General features: G+C 37.8%; 1 protein-coding gene across 1 annotated transcript in view; it reads right to left on the bottom strand.

Annotated features, from left to right (window-relative positions):
• Positions 1–21,062, bottom strand: part of LOC112054501 (G1/S-specific cyclin-D3) — a 32,018-nt gene that overhangs the window by 3,673 nt on the left and 7,283 nt on the right. Inside the window, exons 3-4 of the mRNA XM_024094303.2 lie at positions 5,123–5,285; positions 323–444 (exon numbers count right to left, since the gene is read on the bottom strand). Of these exons, the coding sequence (XP_023950071.1) occupies positions 323–444; positions 5,123–5,285 (285 nt within the window). The remainder of the gene's footprint in view (positions 1–322; positions 445–5,122; positions 5,286–21,062) is intronic.

Raw genomic sequence — 21,062 nt, 5'->3', positions numbered from 1 at the left:
TGCATTTTTTAACGACCCTAACTGATATTGCTTCCTATCTGATATTGTTTATTTGAGCTATCCATCGATAATGCGTCGCATTTTCAGCAAACATTTGCAATATATTTCACGTTCAACTTTTACCAGTAGGTTGGTACCTACGTGATACGTCTTTCAAATGTAAATGTCGCATATTACATCCCAATTTATATGATTAATTCCCACGTTAATTAATTTAGGTCAAATGGTAACGTTCCTGCATTTGTCCACCCTACCTTCATAAGTGATATATTGACTTTATGCGATTATGTGTTGGTTATGAGGGGTAATTGTCTATGCTTACGGAGTCTATGCCGGTCAGCTCGTGCAGGCGAGTCAGTTGGCCATCATGGCCGAGACCTCGCAGCGCTGCAGCGATGCTACACGAAGCCAGCGTGCTCGCCGAGTACAAGGTAAACTCAATATCTGAAACAAATGGAACAAAGTTTAATTGCTTGTACAACTAACGGAAATGAAATAATCTATTGCGAGTCAATATTTTCCTGAAATAATCTGCGGCATTGCTACACGCACTGCATTTACGAACGATTTAAATAACAAAACGAGCGCTTTGCCGCGCGATATCACTCCAAAACCAGGTCAGAAAACGCTTTAGTTATGTCGCCTGTATTCAGAACGGATGTGAATAAAATAATTTTCCAATAACTCGCAATGTTAACTCGAACATTCATTGTAAAGCGTATTAAGAGTCGTAGCTAAAAGAAAAGTGTGGATACATGAACGCGTAGAGGCCCCACGCGGTAACGAATCGATCCTTTCTCTCTCCCGCAGGTTGTTGGTCCCTCTCTGGAAAGTGTAGCCTCAAAGGAGCCGGCATCCGCCCTGACGCCCGCATTCCACGGCCCGCGCCCGCGCCCGTTTTACTGGAATATTTCTCACGGACTTGCTTTAGCAAAACCATTATACCTATAGAGATCTTAAAAAGGCTCTGCCGTGGACCGATTTGGGCCTGGACGGGCCGAGTTGTATTGAACGACTCGTATTTGTACCGTAAGATAATTGGCATTAAATTAAACGCGAGGGAGAAATTTCTGGATGGAAAGATAATTTGATGGTGCTGCCAACTTTATAACCAGTTTACCGTTATAAAAATAGTCCTCCATAATACGGTCGATCTGCCATTTTTAGTTTAACGACACATTATCTTTTGAATGCCGTCTCATCTGATGTTAAGTGGCAAGCTTTCTGAAATGGCAATGCGTTGAAAAGGGCTCATATAACCCTGACCAGTATCATACCGGAACGTTGAATTTAATGGCGGGGCGTTTTAGCCATAAGTACCGATACCATTGTTGCATTGTTACCTAGCCATGGCCCAAACTAACCTAAACTGACAGAACTGAGCAAATTCCACTGAGCAGAAACATAGGTGCTCCTGTTTATAAGCAAATATCAAAACATATATCCACGAGTAATATATCATAGATAGAAGATATAAAAATACCTAATTGCAGTTATTAGTCACAGGGTTTTATCATACCGAAAACAATCTTATTTTAATAGATATATATTGAACACTTAAGAACTGTATTATGTATTTATTATCACTGGCTCATAACATTATACACATATTTTATTTAATACGATAACAGCAGGAAAATCAGCTGTTTGACCTTGTAGGGCGAGTGGGCAGAAGTTAGATATTATACCACTATTGTACAAACTAAATCTATAAACCAGTAGAATTATTAAATTTTTATTGATCTTTCATGAAAACTTTAATGCTACGCTATAAATAAGTATTTTAATCTCATCCTACTATCCACTACTACCTATTTAGATTATGGAGCCAAATATTATTCTTTGAGCATAATTTAAAAAGATATACGTATAGGTATTTTTTGTGTCGGCATACGCGAGATAAAAGGTACGAGTAGGGTAGGAACAAAACGAAAGAGATGAAACAACGAGAGCGGCCGCTCATTGGAAGCATTTGCATAATCTGATGTTAATCAAACATCGGAGCCCTACCGCCTCGACCGGTCCTTCAGTGGCCGTTGGAACATGCGCCATTGGATACCCACCGGGACAAAGACTAAAGCCTTTATTGTAATACTCTGAAAGTTAAACAACAATATTTTCGAACTAAACCAATAAAAATAAGTTAGGATCCGCGGCTACTCGTAGTTGCCTCGACTGGTGACAGAAATGCTGGCTCAAAGGATCAGCCTGGCTGTCCAGCGCGGAAATGCAACCAGTATCCTTGCCACCTATTTAAGATAAGTTAGCTTAAGTTCCTTATTGTATTCTTTCTCAATAAAAAAAAAGTTAGGAACATCGCCGAAGGTTGCCTATCGGTTTACTATATTTATTTCGAAGAAAAGGTAAACTCAGGAACTATAGAAGTTAATCTTTCGGTCTGTTATCATAGGACCAACAGGCATCGTAGCGATCTGCATTTTCAATATGCAATATCCCTTAACTGTGTAAAAAGCAATACCCAGTTTTCGATTCTAACTTCTAAGATATAAAGTGTCCTTCTAGAGTTCATTTTTTCGATATCCTGAGGCATGTACTGCACTGAAGACTTTTTCGATTGCCAGCGAGCCAAATTGCAACCAGGCTCTAGCTTAAATGTAGTTTCGTAGCCACTCAATAATTCAGCGATCGTACCGGGTATCAATATGCTCGTATATATTTAAAAGCCGCAGTCGTAAAGCGCGACATATGCGCCCATGGGCGATGACATAATCGCCGTATTATCCTTGAACATGAAGTGTGGGCAATAGACGGCCGGTGCGGGCGGGCGCCGCAGTCTATTCGCAAGGTGAACGCTCTCGCGAGGCCGCGATAGTGAGTACGTAACTTCGTACTGCCCGCCGGAACAAATAGGTGTTCTACACTTCTGCCGCACCTACCTTTCTAGTCGCCTGCACTCGCACTCTATCCGCTCTGAAAACTCCCGACAGAGATAAGATATCCGTCGGTAATTGACGCCATTCTATCTTCGTTCGTTGGTATGTGAACGCATTCCTACATTTAATTAACCCTAGGCTGAATTAGCTATTAAAATTGAGATATCAATCATACTGCAGCGTAAATGGAACGACCCCTAAAGCGTATGCCCATTTTGAAAGGGACCATTACGATTTTATTAAACCTTGCATGTTTTATTTCGCTTCAGTAAATTGTGCCATTCAAATAATGATACATAATGTGGGCTCGTTCGATAGCGCGAACTGTGCTCGCGAGCGAAACCCCTTTGAGGCGGCGGCCACTTACGTGCCCCCAAGGACGCATACCTTCTAACCAATTATCCTATACATTATTTGCGAAAATTGGGATCCGCAAGTACTATTTTTGCAATAAATCCTGCTCATCAATTTGTGCCGACGCTATAACTACATACAAATTAACAATTTCTCGTATCATTTCAGCAACTGGTCTGGTCTTCAATTCGAAGTTAAAATGTCAGACTTAATTGTATAGTAGTAAATGGGTACTTATTATAATAATAGTAGGTATTATTCAACAAAACACACACAATAAACAATCATACAGTAGAGACACGAGATAAAATTAGTCTCCGCGGTAAGTACGAGATGATATCTGTGGAGCAAGTGAAATAAAAGAAGCTGTAGCGTGAACTTCACCGCCAAAAAAACAACACGACAGCGGCGGGGAACAACAAAAACCGTTGCACAAAAACATATGATCCCATGAGGGATACGGGGGAGCGGGGCGCGCGGGGGAGTCCCGAGGCGTGCTGGAATGCGCTCGGGCGAGCGGCGTGGGAGGCGCCGCCGCCGGCGCACCACACACGCGCCCTCGCTCTACCCTCTCTGTAAACAAACCTATACACATCCCGACTGGCCCTGCGCCCACTTTCGATATCTCCCTTGGAAAGGAATTTATTACAAGCGATCTGTATGTGGTGGGTACTAGTCATCCTAACGTCTAAAAGACGTAAGTGTCCCTTTGAAATCTAACTTTGGTAGGTAACTTCTTTCCTGGAGCTTTCAAAGGTTAGAAAGCGGATGCGGACCCAAGGTTACACAATACAAAGGTATACAAAGCTACCCAAGTAGTATTCTAGTCTTGCTTTCAGAACTGTATAGAATATTCGAGAATGAATGGACCATCATTCACCCTTAGAAACTGCGCACTAGTAGACGTGTCGAGGTTCACTGACTCTTGACACGGCATGCATATTCGAAGCGACTGGTGCGACAGAGTCGTGACATGACGTGGTACTGAGATGCTAATTGTCTGTCTGTGTCTACCACCGCAACAAAACGCCCCGAACATTGTTTGAATGGAGAGATGAATGATTGAGAGCTGAATATTAATTTTCAAACAAAGAAATAAAACAGAGTCTCCAAATTCACGAATAAAATCAAATATTAATATTAATTCTCAAACCATTACTAATAGACATAAATAACATTGGGATACTTGGAATTCATTAAGTAAAGGTTGAGTTTTATAGCCAATTTTATGATTTGATAGATAAAACGAGAATGACCTCTGTACGTAGACGCATATAATTTAAGACGATGACACACATAATAAACCTTCTACTCTACACCCTACATATAAAGTACATATTATTATCTAGTGCTTGAAAGTACATTCTAAGTTATAGACGATTGAATTATCATAAACATCAATAGGTACAATATAATGATAACGATATGATTCGTGAAAATACTACGATATTGTGAAAGTACCTTTCTAAAGCAGAATAATTTTCTATAAATAGTAAAAATACAGTATTCAGCCCAGCATACTTGCACTCCTACAATATGCTGCCAAGGACAAACTACAGTCAAATGGCAGTGGCGTAACAATAAGAAGACAACCCAGATAAAATGAAGGCCGGTTTAAAATCCGATTGGTCAAGGTTTGATCCCTACTCCGCAGACAATTATTGACGTACTCGAGAGCACAAACTTCTTGTAATAGGTCAAAGGAGGCTTGTAAAAAGTCTCCCAAGGTCAGGATCACAAGCAATTTCAGGAGCAACTTCTACTTTACACTTATTTCTTTCTTAACCTTAAAGGAGAGGCCTATCTGACGTATTTGCTACGAACTTCAAAATGATCATTTTGACACTGTTAAGTGTGCTCAATGAAGTTCTTACCTCTAGCAGCAAGGGAGATGAAAGTCTGCGCGTGCCGATGAATCATCTCCGTGTTAACACGGCCCCTGAGCGGCAGGCGTGACATCAGAAGAGGCAGGAAGTCGTGCGCCGTCACGCCCGCCACGTCCCACTTCAGCTTCGACAGCACTAGCAACTCCCAGCTCTGTTGACAATACATCTCTATTAACATCGTGTTGGCCGACCCCCCACCAGGTGGACTGACGACATCAAGCGAGTCGCAGGGATTCGCTGGATGCAGGTGGCTCAGTATCGTGATGTTTGGAAGTCCCTACAAAAGGTCTATGTCCTGCAGTGGACGTCCATCGGCTGATATGATGATGATGAACATCGTGTTAGTAGAACTCTTTCGACTAAAAACAATACGTGAAACTTGATCATATATTTTAAGGGTTTTTAACCGGCTCCTTAGTTAAGCTGTTTTACAAGATCATGAAGCTCAGAGCTCTGTTTGGCTATTGATTTTTTTTTACTTCCATGAAATTCTCAGTAGCAATGCAGTGTTGGAACTTTGTTTAATATTCTGGTGCATTTTCTCTAATTTTGACTAACTTTGGAGGATATACACAAAATTTATCGACTAGCTATTGTTAGGAATTCAAAGATTGGCTGATAGTTAGGTATTCGTATATAGAATTAGTTTAAACATAACGCTCAATTAGCAGATTTGCTAAGATCTAACACTATTATCTTAAAATGAAAAAAATAACCATCAAAGCTTAACCAACTAGTATATCACATTACGAATAAGAACACAATGCTCTTTGTACAGATAATTACGTTCCTTCCTAAAATAGTACCCGTCTGGCGTGCCTGCTGCCTACACCAATTGTTTCTCACAATCCATCCGGAAACAGATTAAGCACAATGACTATTGAAGTAGTGAAAGAAAGTGTTGATTGGCTGGGACAATATACAGCGTGCCACCCGCCACATCCGCTGTTTAATCGTAAACACGACGTTTTGCTGACTTCCCGGAACGAGTGTAGGTAGTGGCATACTGCCGCGCATTGTTGTGCGATCAAATTAATAAATAGCAACCCTTTGCCTTTTATCGCGACACAGTTTCATGACACGCAAAACTTGCGAATTAGTTAGTTTTGCTTGCTCATACATTCCTTTTTATTTGCGTCTATTTTTTTTAACAAAGCATACTTCTGAATTCGGTTTCAATAGACATAGCTTCCGTCAATGTACATAACAGTAGATAAACCTATAAACGACAACGGAAGTTGACCTACATATCAAATCAATTATTGCGATACAGTTCTAAGATTCCCGATGTGAACGTTTAATTTTATGAATAACTTGATTATTCAATCATACACACGCATACACACTTATAAACGCAATGCATGGCCGTTGACAGATAATACTCGATGTTTACTTAACTCAAAGGCGGGGTCGGTCGCAGCGGCAATCGTTTGCCCTCCGATGTTAACGAATTTAAATTGAAACGCTTCCCAGATAGAGTTCAGACTCGCGTAGCAAAGAATAAACCTTAGAACCTATCGGTTCTTGATAAGAAGTGCTTGTGAATGAAGTCTCATCACTGGAACTCGCACAAAGTAGGATCGTGTATGTACGCGTCTGTGTGCGTGTGTGCATTGAGCGGCACGACACGCGGCGGAGCGTCAACCGTAAGGAATCAAATAATCCGGATTAATGGATAAAAGGAACGAAGATCGATAATACATTTAAAAGTTAAAAAGAACAGGTGGAGTAAAGCGATAACCGTGGAGGCATGCGGGTCGACCGCGAACTGAAAAGATTCCGTGTCTCCGCCGACCTGCGATCGTTGGGAGCTTCGGAAACAATACGCTCATAAAGTATTCACCACAGACGCTGTAGCCACACGTGAAGAACAGATATGCAGATGATTTAGACTCCTATAGACAATGGCTTACTGTAAATGTAGTAGCTTATAATTGTGTTTAGTGGTGATTTAGTTCTGTACAACCTGTTTAGTATATACTAATGGAAGAATTTGTGTGTATGTACTTATGTTTGTTTCAATGGATTAATCATTAGAACTACCATCGGATCGAACCGATTGTAAAAAGAAGTCTTTTGTGTAATAGACAGACATTAGGTAGACAAACTTTGTACGAAAGTTCTTTAACATTCTAAAGGTAAGTATATTAAACTTATATATTGTCGTTAGCCAATTCCACACATTTCAAAGACAGGGGATTTGGAGCTTAGACACACTACGCTCAAGCAAATATAACAAAGTAGAGGCTCAGGGTATACAGATTGTTTTACAGGCAGTGTTCATTAGAGAGTGCGCTGCCCAGTATTCGCCGCGTTCGTCGTTACAGCCAATAAAGCGAGCTATGCAAACAGCCGCGCGACACACTCGCTGAATTCCACACTCGGTTCCCATGCTTTATCCAATTTCATCGAACGATGTGACTGCGCCGCTATTAGACGAAACAATGACTTCGCTGTAGCGCTCTCATAACGTGCACACCGAATAAAATGCTTTACAACTTTCCACAAACATTATAATGGGAATTTCAATTTAGTTATGATAAAACCACCCGCCTACGCATTGGACCAACGTAGTGGGCCTAAGGCTTGAAGCCTTGAAATCCCCTTCCCTTAATGCTCTATAGTCATGGGTCATTAAAATAGTGCACATCATCCAATGATGGTGCGCGCTCTTTATGCCAGAACTCGTTCGTGGAAGTATGCCATGCTTATTTGCATGCATTGTGTTACAGTCTAAAAGTATGGATGTCTTTGAAAGGCACTTTAGGCTAAAAACCTATGCTCTTTTGCTAAATTCAGAGGCACATGCCCGCGATATTGTATTGATATTGACTTTCCATACAAACTTTCAACCCCCATTTATTTTTATTTTAGGATCAAAATAACCCTATGTTTTGTTCCAAGGTCCCATTTACGATTATACCAAAATTCATCTTGATCGGTTAATCCTATTTGTCTGTCACCTTTTTACACAGACAGACAGACATACTTAGTTTTGCATTTATAATATTAATATAGATAGTACTCGTTCATTATAAATTACCACGGTTTACTAATTCTGTGCTAATTGTTAAAATTATTCTATAGCAAATATAACTTATTTTGAAGTCATAAGTACTCATGTGAATTAAGTACTGCGACATCAATACAATCCCAACCGACGGAAGACTAACTACCTATCTGAATACTAAAATTACCTTCTGTACGCAATATGCATACCACTTGAGCATGTCTTACGTAATACTATGTATCGGCAAATTCCTGTAAACTGATGGCATTGCTGAATTAAGTATTACGAGCGATCTGCCTTTCAGCTAACCGAATACTTATTAAATGTTTTTGATGTTTTCTTATATGTATTAAATAACTATAAAAATTAAATCTCTGGCGTTTACTACGACTTTAGATTTTTTTAGTGTTTCGTGTAGTAAAAACGAAACCCTTATTAGATCAGAATTTTGTCCGTCTGTCTGTCAAAACCTTCAAGTTATGTCAGGAACGTGAGGTCTAGTTAAAGTTAGCCATGTAGCGTAATGCAAACGTATTTTATAATACGAATAATTGCTTAAGTCTCCCTGATTCCTTAATAGCATAGCTGAAATAAATATTACTGTACTAACTTTGCGGTTTCTCTATCTTACAGTTTGCCTACTATCTTACAGTTTGTTTGTAAAGTTAACTGTAAAAAACAAAGACAATCCAATACAATAATCGTGATGAGAAATGTATTGAAAAGTTGCTATACTAACCGCAACTGTTCTCTATTCTCTTCGTACGTGGGTAGATGGACCCGCATATAGTAATTTTATTTACCGGTTAAAGTTTAAACTTTACTAACGCTACAACTCTTTACGACAATTTCATCAATTAGGTACTCTAAGATTATAAAATGGAGTAATTTTATAGCCACTTAAACAGTCTCATTGAATTCAAAAGCAAGTATGCGACACTAATATATTTTTTATTATTTTTACACACTTAAAGTAATTATAGCTATTAATATTAAATGGACCGATATAAATACAATTGGAAGGCTCGTAATACAGTCCCGTAGTTCGTTTATGGTCGTCGTAGCGTCATTACGGAGCGACGCGACGATGGGATTTAATGAGCTCAGCAGTTATGTCCAATAGTAATTATAATTAGTTGTTCTGGTTACATCGCATCTTTGGCAAGCAACAGTGTAGACGAGGCCACTTCTCGTGGAATGCAACTGGTTCCCGACCACCCCTCCCCTCCCGACTGCGGCGACTGTACTCGTGGGAAATAATATGAAGAAAGTATAAGGTAAATGGTATAACCAAACAAAACGGAGGGCCTCTTTCATTGTTTTGGTTCTTTTGCGCCTTTTGTTTTGGAGAGAGAGCCCGAGAATGGAGCTCGGAGCCGTTTTCGCTTAACTTCGCGGGGGGTGATACATTTGCACCGGATATCCGTAACGAAGACGTGAGATCGACAAACAAGAGCCTAGCTCTTCCTACAGTTACGAGTCCATGCATATTGTACACACAAATCTTTGCCTTTTTCATTGCACACGTTAAATATTTTAACAATCACAAATACATATAAAAACTATTTTAATGATACTAGTTCGGGCTTAATAATAATTTACGGTCCAAGTTTGTTGATAAAACGTTATCAATTTATCTAGACGTTTGTTTTTTCAGCTGACTTGACGCGATATAAGTTGTCTGTTATTGTTTTGTTATATTTATGATAGAAGCAGAATGGTGGGTTTTGTCGCTAAGTTGTGATAGTTCACTGAAATTGTCTGTTTGTATGTTTAATCCTAAGCCTTAAGGGATCAAAGCTTTGTTAGAAAAGAGATCATTAGTTGGACGTTAATTATGACAATGATTGTTTCAATCATTTAATTTAAGAGTACTAAACAATTCTGTTAACTTAAACTGCATGCACGTAACTGGTTAGAAATATTTTTAAGTCTACTCCGGTACCCTTTAACCTCCTTTCCTTTATCGTACCGACCGAGTAAGATAAAGTACTACAACACATACTTGCGTACATACAATCGATTAATTTCACTACAATAGAACAAGATTAATACCGCAAAGCGAACTCTGTAATGTGACGTAGGTTTTTATGATGCAAATTGTCGAAAGATTTTTACCATACTTAGCGATTTTAGAAAAATTAACTAATAACTATTAAGTTTAAAACACGTATAAACTGAAACTCAAATGACAGTGTAAACCACGGAAATAATAAAAAAAGTGTTAGCTTTAACGTTTTCTGTGGTGTAAACTGTAAAAATAGAATTTATGTACTGTTTAAGAATACAATAGAATTGTTTGTATGCCGAAACTACGAATTTAACCTGCGTTCTGTCTGAATTTCAAAACTGTCGAATAAATATGAATGAAGATCAAACTGTCTCTCTGATTTACATTCATTTATGTACATTATGTATGTATTCGTGTACTCCTACAGTAACGTTATGTCTGGCGTCAACAAAACGGCTAGCGATTTAAATTAACTCGTCATTAGATAAGCAAATAACAGTGGTATATGGCTCACTTAGGAAGACCTCTATAACAAAAATGCTAAGGCGATGGACGTCCACTGCAGGACATAGGCCTATTGTAGGGACTTACAAACTATTCTGAGCATCCAGAGACTTCCTTGATGTCGTCAGCCCACCCTGTAGGGGGTCGACCAAAACTGCGCTCCCAAGCGCTGGTTTGCCATTCCGGCACCTTGGGACCCCAACGTCCATCAGCTCTTTTTCTTTGCAATTTTGGTTATTCTGTGCATCTCTTCATTTTTGATTCGATCACGCAAGAGAGAGATATCTCGTACCATCGCCCACTGTGCAACTCTGAGCCTTCATACAACTATTCCCGTTTCCCCCTTATATTTCCCGTCCCTGTAGTAATACGGAGACAAAATATAGCCAATGTGACTCAGTGAAGATATAAAGAATAGATTAGAAGAATTTTTAAAATCGGTCGAGTAGTAGTTGATTTTAATCATAACAGGGAAAAAATAATCTTACCTCTTTTATTTACTACAAGCAACGATTAAAATTCAACCAATCTGACTCCTGCATGAGTTTTCCTCATTCTAAACCTGACATCCACAAGTAGTATTATGTTTTGTGTATTTTTCTTTTGTGTATATATAAACGTTTATTTATGATCGTTAATTTATCATTTATGCATTTCTTATGATAGTAACCGTCTTTTTCGCTTAAGCTCCGTTGTCTAAATAACGATTTAGTTAATTTGTTTTATTGTTTCATTTTATAACAAAGGGAGTAAACGAACTGTATGTGGGAATGCACAGGTTTTATGATCAGGCGGAGCGCGGGAACCTTGTATTAAAGCTCTCGGATGCCAGGGCGTGCTTTTTTGTTCAGGCCTACCCCGCTTTGAACACCACTTTCAAATCAATAACCGTGAGAGCTTGCGCAAATTATTTCTAAATACCCACGATTTAGATCTAATTCGATTCAACTAGATTAAAACGCTATTATAATTTTTTTAAGATAGTGTAGTATTTAATTAGATTCTGTCGTGGCCAAACATTTGTGAATTTAAAAATGCTGAAAGTTTGTACTGGGCAAATAGATCAGTAGGTAATGTAGTTTGGATGGTGGATTAATGGCTTTGATAGGTAACAGGCAGCAAATCGCAAACCCTCAAACGTCCAAGTTTTAGCGTGATTTTTTATATTTTCTTCGGGATTATGAGGTATCATTTCCCCAGTCGGTATATCAGTATACAGTCTTTAACAGCGTGTGAACAGTTTAGAAAATTAGGACATGATATCTTAGGCCAATAGATTTTGTTGATAAAATTAATAATTTGGAATTTACGGATGTGCATTAGCATATTTTGATGCCTACAAAACCTTACATTGTAAAACATAGACGTTATTGCCGCAGAACCATTAAGCATTTTAATAGGCGGCATTAACATAAAATATAAGTTCGTTACGTAGGGGAGCTCCATGCACTCTGTTATTCGACACACTCGGACGATTTCCGAAGACATGAACATCATTCTATATGCACCGAGTGTGACGACGCCGTTAACATGGGTTAACTTATTAAATTTCTCAGAACTTTATTCATTAGTGTCAAAGAAACTGTGATTTCTTGTTCTTTACGATTAAATCGATCAATAACATTCAGCAACTGGTACTTAACACCGTATGTACCACGTCTACGAATTTTCGTAGAGGTGCTACGAATTTGCTACGAAACATACAGAACTATGAAATAGCAAAGGTATTAAGAGGTTTAAAGTAAATAATTGTAATACACAATGTTTGCAATCAATAGTATTTACTTAATAATGAGTTACATTAATAATTCTTGCTAATATTTCATAAGATAATTTAGCCCAATTGCTGATTCTGCAGACATGAAAATTCAAAACACCAATGTCATATAAACCAATAAAATACAATAATACCAGTATAAATTACAATTTAAACAAGTAATTTCGATGATTAATGATTACAGGCATTATTAGCGGCATTACTAGCTGAATGCCGCGGCTTCGTTTGCGGTATCTACGGGTAACAAAAGCAGAAACTTTATTCCCAAAGATCAATGTATGTACAATATTTTTTGGTGTTTTAATTGTTGAAATCACATTCCTACTACTATATTATGTATATCAAAATCAAATAGAGTCGAAATAGATGCTTTGCCCCATTAAACACGCGAGCAAAACAAAAGGCAAAAGTTTTATTATAATGTAAGCAAATCGAACTAGATATGAATGATATCAACAGTTTCTCGGTATTTTAGGTGTACATGTCTCACAGGTCAAAACACGATAACTTAAACCAGAAAAAACTTAATCGTACTTATAACACTTCAAGTACTTAGAGAGTACATTCCCAAACGCATAATTGAATTAAACGAAAAAAGACATCACAATTTTAAGAAGAAAGGTTGAATTTTCAGATTCGACGCGTTTTAACTTTGATTCTAACTTTACTTTACACATAACGCATGAAGTATTAATTAAACTATTTATAAAATACATACATAGACTGCCAAAATCATTACCCTACCCTTTGGCTTGACCGTAGTCGGGTAAAAAGACGCGGAAGTATGATTCTATGGTCAATTTGAGCGTTTATGTATATAATACTTCCATATTTGGTAATAGATAGTATTATACTTTCGAATTTTCGAAAGAAGTGGATTCATACCAAAATGGATTATATTTTGTCGCATTTGTTTTATTTTACATTGAGCTAAGTTGTGGGCATCGCAAGACAACTAAAATTTTATTATTATTTAAATTATATGTAGTCGCTTCAATGTATAACATCTATCTTGTTGTCATATTTATGTAATGTGTGATATACACACAATGACAAAAAAGTGTATACCGTAAGTGTAATATAGCTATCTAGCCCGTACTCACGTGGTACGTCGATTCTCTTTCTATAATCGCAAACGCTCAACGGTCACGTGATCAAGTTATCGGTCGGATTTGTCATGTCTATATATTTTTTTAGTTTTCGAAGCGTTAGCGTTTGTAGATAGAGAATCGACGTTTCACATGGCTACAGCGCTTGTTATATTTCGCGTCGAAGGTAGTCCTTTAATAAGCGGTGCGCTTCGTCTGTAATTGGTCTGATTGAAACGCGGTTCTCGTTCAGCGGAGCGACGGTTCCGAGAAGGTTGTCGGCTCGTTAGGGCCCTACAGGGGACACTGCCCGCGCCGCCCTGCGCTCCGTGCCGCATTCCTTCCGACCAGATCTTTCCCTTAAATGTTTTTTTTATAATCCAAAAGTACGATGAGGTAATCTTTGATAATGGTGTCATAATTTTTTACTGTAATTGAAAAAGGACACTGACGCGATTGCCAACTTTAGTTTGGGTATAACAATTTGTTTTAATTCAAGATTCAAGATCATGGTAATTTTATATATAGCTGTTTTTTGTAGTAATATTTGTGGAATCAAGCATATCACTCACCGGTAAGTGGAAAACTATTGCCTATAAACAGAGTAAAACTTCGCAGTGCTTGCGAGGATCTGGTTCCTTCGTAACCACACTGTGTCCATCAACATAAGGCGGATGTGTGTCGGTAATTACACTAGCTACCACGCCCTCAAGGATGAACTGCTTAGCAGAAGAAATAAGCATAGAGGTAGTCCTTCTCCGGACGAACTTGCTATAAAAGCCTCGACTAGTATTACTTGTGTGATGGTCCCATTTTATTGAAATACTTAAATTCAACAAAAGACTAAACCTTGCAAAGTTGATAAAGATTATAGGTAGCCAATATCTATCCACTGTTGATCAAGATTAAATGAAATTTAACAATAATATACTTGGCTACTTTATAATTCTGAAAATAAATATAATTTACTAGAAGAAAACCGTAAAGTTTATAGGTTACATACGTAATTTTCGAAAGTCCTATATCCGGACGCGCGCACAGATGAGTGGTAACATAATTTGCTTTATTTTAAATACAGGATCACTAATCTGTAATATTAACCTTTAATAGATAGATAGATTTTTATAATCCGTGTGTGGAGGGACGCATTCTGATCGAAAACTTGAGGAAAGTATAGGTTATTTTTATATGAAACAAGCCCGCGCTTGACCACCATCGCACCCGATTGTAAGATGTGACCTAATATGGAACGCGCTTTTACGTAATCGAGTATTAAGTACCTAAAGACTCGCACTATAGAAGTTTAGAACTAAGTACTTAAATAAAATGTGAATTACATCGCGCAACAGCAGAACAAATGCAATGGAATGCACTTTAGTCTTTACAAAAAACAGGTCGTGTCATGTGACGCGCGAAGATGTGTTGTGCACTTATTATCTACGGCGCGCCGTCGCCGCTCGGGGCCCCGCCGGGTGGTAGCGGCCCGAAATGCAACAGACACCGCTAGGGTTGCCACATGTCGAATTCACAAGTAAACTCGGTTTTCAGGGCCCAATTTACCTTTTAGATGACAGAGTTACTAGTTAGTAACTGACGCTCGCTACTGAGTGGAGTTTGTTAGATGTGCCGGTTTTCAGGGCCTAAGTTTACAAGAAGTCACGGTTTTTTAAGGCCTAAATCGCCCCCTTAGGTGGAATGGAGCGTACGCTAGCTAAAATATCGATATATGCTTATATGTATAGCAAAATTAACGGTAAATTTAATCGTGTATGACTGGCGTAAGAATATATTTTCATAATGAAATAATTAGAAAATAATAATTTGTTTCGAAAAAAAATACTGGAGGCAACCCTACGCCACACGGCTTATGCAAATGTCGGGAATTTTCCCTAACTTTACACTTGAACCATGCACATACATTTGTATTCTAATCAATCCAAATTTCCAAAAGTCTCGTGCAATCTATTTTTAGTTTTTTACTACAAAAAACTATTTAGAAATGTCTATTTCGAAAATTTAGCTTTGCTTGTGAATCTTTTTGCATGTTTATTTATTAATAAAAATTCTTAGAAGTATTTAGTGCTTAGGCTTTGTATGCATCGAAATCTGTTATGAAATTCGAATACCTGCAATTGACACTGGGATCTTTCTGGGATTGATCTTTAATCATCTTTTCTGACAGTATGGTGAGAGAAAACTCAAATATGTATATATATGGTGTAACATTTTGTTACACTTTTTTATATTGTAAACTTTTTCTATTCCTATGATAATTATATTCACACGCTTACCTAGAAGGTATCTATACCTACCACTCTTTGAAGACTTACGAATACAAAAGGTATTTACAACAACTATTTCACAGATATACCTATCAAGCGAGGTTTTACATTTTGTCAAGATAAAGCAGTACATTCTATGAAATGATTTTTAACAAGCCATGCCAAAGTAGGTTAATATTGTAATATACTAGAGACAATGATTACGGCATTCCCTACTCAGTACAAGCTGATACTAACATAAGTGTTTCGAAAGCTAATGCCAACGCCCTTTGAAAATGGACTCGTTAACGTTGCAACCGTTGAGGTTTAAGCTCAATATATTTCTCAGTAATAATAATAATCGTAAAGCATAATGTGTAATATGTACTATACATGTTGGTATGCCTGTGTTACCTATATGTTAGATACAAGATAGTTGTTTTTTTTTTTTTACTTCACTGTTATCTATTGATTTTTTGACATTCATATTTTCTCCCACGTGAGAAGAGATTCGCAATTTTTTTTTATAGACGTTAATTTTGGCGAATTGGCTGATTGACAACTGAACCAAAATACAAAAATTTCAACGAAAATACATAAAAGTATTTATTTAAATAACAAAAAATTCCATTATTAAGTGTTATCACTTATCAAACGTAGTCATTATAAATAATAATACTAACTGCCTAAATTTACTTTCCAAATATAATTCGTGATATTGCAGTATACATACATGTATAAGTACCTACACAATATGCAAACCATAGTCCATACCATCTTTTTAAAACGAAGCTTCCGATTCGACTTAGGTAGGTAACTACATCGGAAGTAGAAAAGCGGATTTTGATACAAAAATCAAAATTGTTTGGCAAACTATTTTTATTTCGGTCTTTGTCACCTTCAATCTACGACCGCTAAACAAAATTAAAACTAACATACGCACATTATCTCAACGTGGATATGAGTACATAAAGTGTATTTTTAGTAAAAAGATGTTTATTTTTACGTTTCACTCCATTGGAATAGCGTGTGACACATAAAATATTTTTAGACAATATACATTCAAGAAAGACGATTGTTCATACATAGACAAAAAATTAGACCATTTTAGAGGTTTTTTATTGTGAATCCAATTCATAATCGAGTGTATCGAGTGAATCAACTTTTAATAATTGCAAATAGAACACCTCCAATTTGGTTTTATCATTATTAATCGAACACATTTAAAAATTTCGTATTCCATTCTTTTTAATAATGTACCGTCTTAAATCTGGAATTTATATCTCTCACGCTTGTTTAGAAGCGGCGAGACGGTACATTTGAGTATACCTAATATAGTGGGAGGCTTCTCACGTGTTAATGCCCGCTCAACGGCCCCCTGTATAGCAATCCTTTGTCAGTCGCTGTCTAAGACAGTTGCATATAAAACGTTTTTTTCCGATATTGACACTGTAATGCACAAGTCTGCTAGGCATGTCTCGCATATAGGAGTACAAGAGCACACTTTCATTTATCTACAATCTCGCTTAAATTCAAAATGAGTATGCCCAATAGTTGGCAACACTGGGCTTCGCATTTATAAAGAATGCCTTTTTCGGGCAAAAAGGCCCTCCAACTAATTTTACCAAAAGGCCCGGTCATGCTACGCCACTGGTGTGCTCATATAAGATTTTTTTTAATTCTTTACAAGTTAGCCGTTGACTACAATCTCACCTGATGGTAAGTGATGATGCAATCTTAGGTGGAAGCGGGCTAACTTATTAGGAGTAGGATGAAAATTCACACCCCTTTCTACATATAATATGTTCTCTTTCGATTGAACAGTGATCAAATGACCTGCGTATACATGAGTAGATTATTGACTAAGTACGAGTTTGTTCTTCGCGCAAGTTTTCAGACTGTTTGTCCAGCTGTTAGTCCATTTCATCAGGTCAAGTGCATTCAGTTGGTAAAGTCCCATCTACCCACAACGCGCTCACAGCCCGTGGAAGAATACAAAAACTGCCTAACTGCATGGATGATGGGATCATCGGTTATGTATCGAGAAAAGTCAATTAAAATGCGAAAGCTGTCTCTGAGTTCCCATTTAAATTAACTGTAACGATGGAGAGCTCATTTAAGGCTGTTATTATAAAAACGTAATCACCTGTGAAGCGTGTACGTCCGTTAATTTGACCTTACGATTGCAGATGCTACTAGAAAATAATGAAAATGATAATGGGAAATATTTACTGTTCACTAGTTACTAAGACAACCTAGAAGGGAAGTTTAAAAAAGAGCATCACTAGCGTACGCCTCGCGGATTCACCCGCTCGTGGGAATACTGGGATACATATCAGAAATTTTAAAAACAATTGTAAAACCACGAGGGTCGAACCCTTATATATGTCTACCTAGCTTTCAATGTATAAACCCCACTAGCCCAGAATCATACATATGATATTCTTTGATATTACGATTTGATTTTTACAAAGTCTGAAGAAACCCCTATTTATCTCAACTGGATAATATCCAATAATGCGTGTATAACAAATCTTGTGACTAACGAAGTAAAATATGTTGTAATATTATGCATTCCAATTTTTACATTACGTGGCCGGACTATCTTTATTATCGGGTCTCATAGGTGACGTAATCCTATGCACGGAATACCGATTGCATTGAAACAGACCGATCGTTTCTATGTTCATCTGAATTTCCTTGTATTGCTTGTGCAACCTTGATTATACAACCCTCTACAACCTTGATTATATTTTTGAGAAGCTATCAATTTTGACTTAGCGCAGGATTATTTTATAGTCAAATAAATAAACAATAATAATAAACAAAACACACAAAATCATCATTATCACCCTATCCCACTGTAGGACATGTAATTACTTGTAAGGACTTCCAAACACCACTCGTTTTACCCTCTTGTTATCATCGGTCCTTCACCTGTCCTCTCAGGCTATAGATCTGCCCTATCCAGTGTAGGATCGCCTTACTAGCACCTTAGGAACCCAACGTCCATCGTCTCTTCTAATTTTATTATGTGCCCCACCCATTGCCACTTGAACTTCGCGATTGGCTAAATCGGTGATGAAAACAGACTCCTACGCGGACGAAGCCGTGAGTGTTCAGTATTTTATTATTAAAGAATGTAACTTACACATAGATCTGTTAGTGTGACGCTGTTGGCGGTGTAGAAGACCAGCAGGTCCGCGGGAAGTCCCCTCGAACTCGGCTCCCGTAGTTTCGAGGCGAGCAGTAGACACGCGGTTCCTAGTAATTGCAGCTGGCTCTTCCCAATTCTACACGTGCTTAGAAACCTATCGAAATAGGATATCGCCAGCGGGAACACCTCCTCTTGACAACTGCGTTCTTCACACACCTGGAATTAAACATTTCGTTTAGTGTTCATGCTAAAATCTTGCCAAACCTTAACAAGCTATCAAAAATTCAAATGAGTGGATGGAGCGTTTGTCTTGGTATATCTTTTGTTTTTTTTTTTCATAAAATAACTTAAGCACAATAGTATTATTAAATTGTCAGCATTTGAGTGAATGGAGCGTTGGATTTGGTTTATCTTTTGTTTTTTTAGTAAAAATAACTTAAGCCAAATAGTGTTATTAAATCGTCAGCTGTAAGCTTTCGTCTCCGAATAAAACGAACACATTTGCAAACGTTTAGATAGCTGGATGGATGGATGATGTTTGATTCCCAAAATCAATCCAAAACGCTGTTTGTGGCAAGTGCAAATAGTGCGGTTTTGTCTTGAAGTATAATACGTTATAGGTATTCTGGTAAAGTCCGCGGCGCACCCAGCACCGAGTTTATCATGCGGAATTCCCGATAACCTATATATTTCTTAAAATTGTAAAACACACTTTCCGCGATAAATACAGAGTGCATTACTTTCCAACAAGTTGGAAGTTTCTTATCGAAGACTATCGAATGTTGTTCGTTAAACGGAACAAGTTGTACCACTATTTTCTATGTTGTATGAGTATGTAGGTATGGCGTAGCGTGGACTAATCAAGACGTGGGCGAAGTCGAATCGGCGAGGCCCTATATTTTCAGTTTCAGAACAGGCGTTCCCAAAAATCTACCCAATAGATGGTTTTCTATAATTAGCAACTAACCATTCCTAAAGTTAATATCACCGTAAAACAATCTATTTCATTATTGGGATCATATTATTTTTCTGGCTATTTTTCGATCAATCAACGCAATCAATGATAGTAGTCTGAAGATTGTGAAATCGAAACCGCCCCGCACGGCCTCGCAATGCCTTTGGGCGAGGGGCCGCTTTGCCCATACTCTAGCTACGCCACTGCCTTAAAATGAGATGGTCCAAAATTGTATGGAGCCCAGGCCCAGGTCATAGTTGCTCTATGGTCGCCATCTTGATATAAATCAAAAACTTGGGTTTTTATTTTATTTCTTTCTTTTTATTTAGTTAGATTTATTCACTTTAATAAATTTTAATAAATTCCTTGTATTTTTAAAATTTTAATGATACGGGGTACAAGAGTGGACCTAAAATGGACCATCTCCTTTGCCACTTTGCTGCAATAAAAATCGTAAAATATAACATCTAAACAAAATGTTGTTAAAATGATATATTGTTTTTATCCTACAACTAAAAAGCGAAAAAAGAAACTTTTAACGTAATTCTACGTATTTAGGTACAATGGTACATATATGGCTAATAGCAGCATTTTATGGCTAAGTCTAAGTAGGTTAACACATGCTTTGAACTCAAAACAAATACCCAACACGCTGTAAGGCAAAACAGAACGTTACAAAATCATATTATGATGATATTCTCGATACGATACAACGGGCAGGTTACAAAGTACATCGTACGTCGTAGTACAATGATATACGAGTAAGATACCAAAATATTGATACATCGAGCAGATTCTATAGGTAGTAAGTACCTACCACTGCAACTATAACAAATGCTACCTACCCACCATGCGATAAGAATATCGTGTATTGGTCGTGGTCTGCATGCACATTGCGACCAACACACGATCAGTTATACGGATTTCAAGTTAGCGCTGCAGGCAATTGAACTTATTGGATGGTGGATGGCTAGCATTATAGTAAATGCCTCGTTGGTCCAGTGGTACACTATATGGTTTCGGATCACAAGTCCCGGTTATAATTAATCATTAACATCTAATGAACGTTAAGGAGTCAAATTAATCACAATAAGCTCAGCAACTCGCGTTAGGGCAGCGTGGTGGGCCTAAGCTTCATATCCCATATCCCATAAGGACAGTGGTG

This window comes from Bicyclus anynana, chromosome 6 (genome assembly GCF_947172395.1).
Source record: "Bicyclus anynana chromosome 6, ilBicAnyn1.1, whole genome shotgun sequence".
NCBI classification, from domain to species: domain Eukaryota; kingdom Metazoa; phylum Arthropoda; class Insecta; order Lepidoptera; family Nymphalidae; genus Bicyclus; species Bicyclus anynana.
Note: the sequence above shows the minus strand (reverse complement) of the source record. Positions and strands in the feature narration are given on the sequence as shown.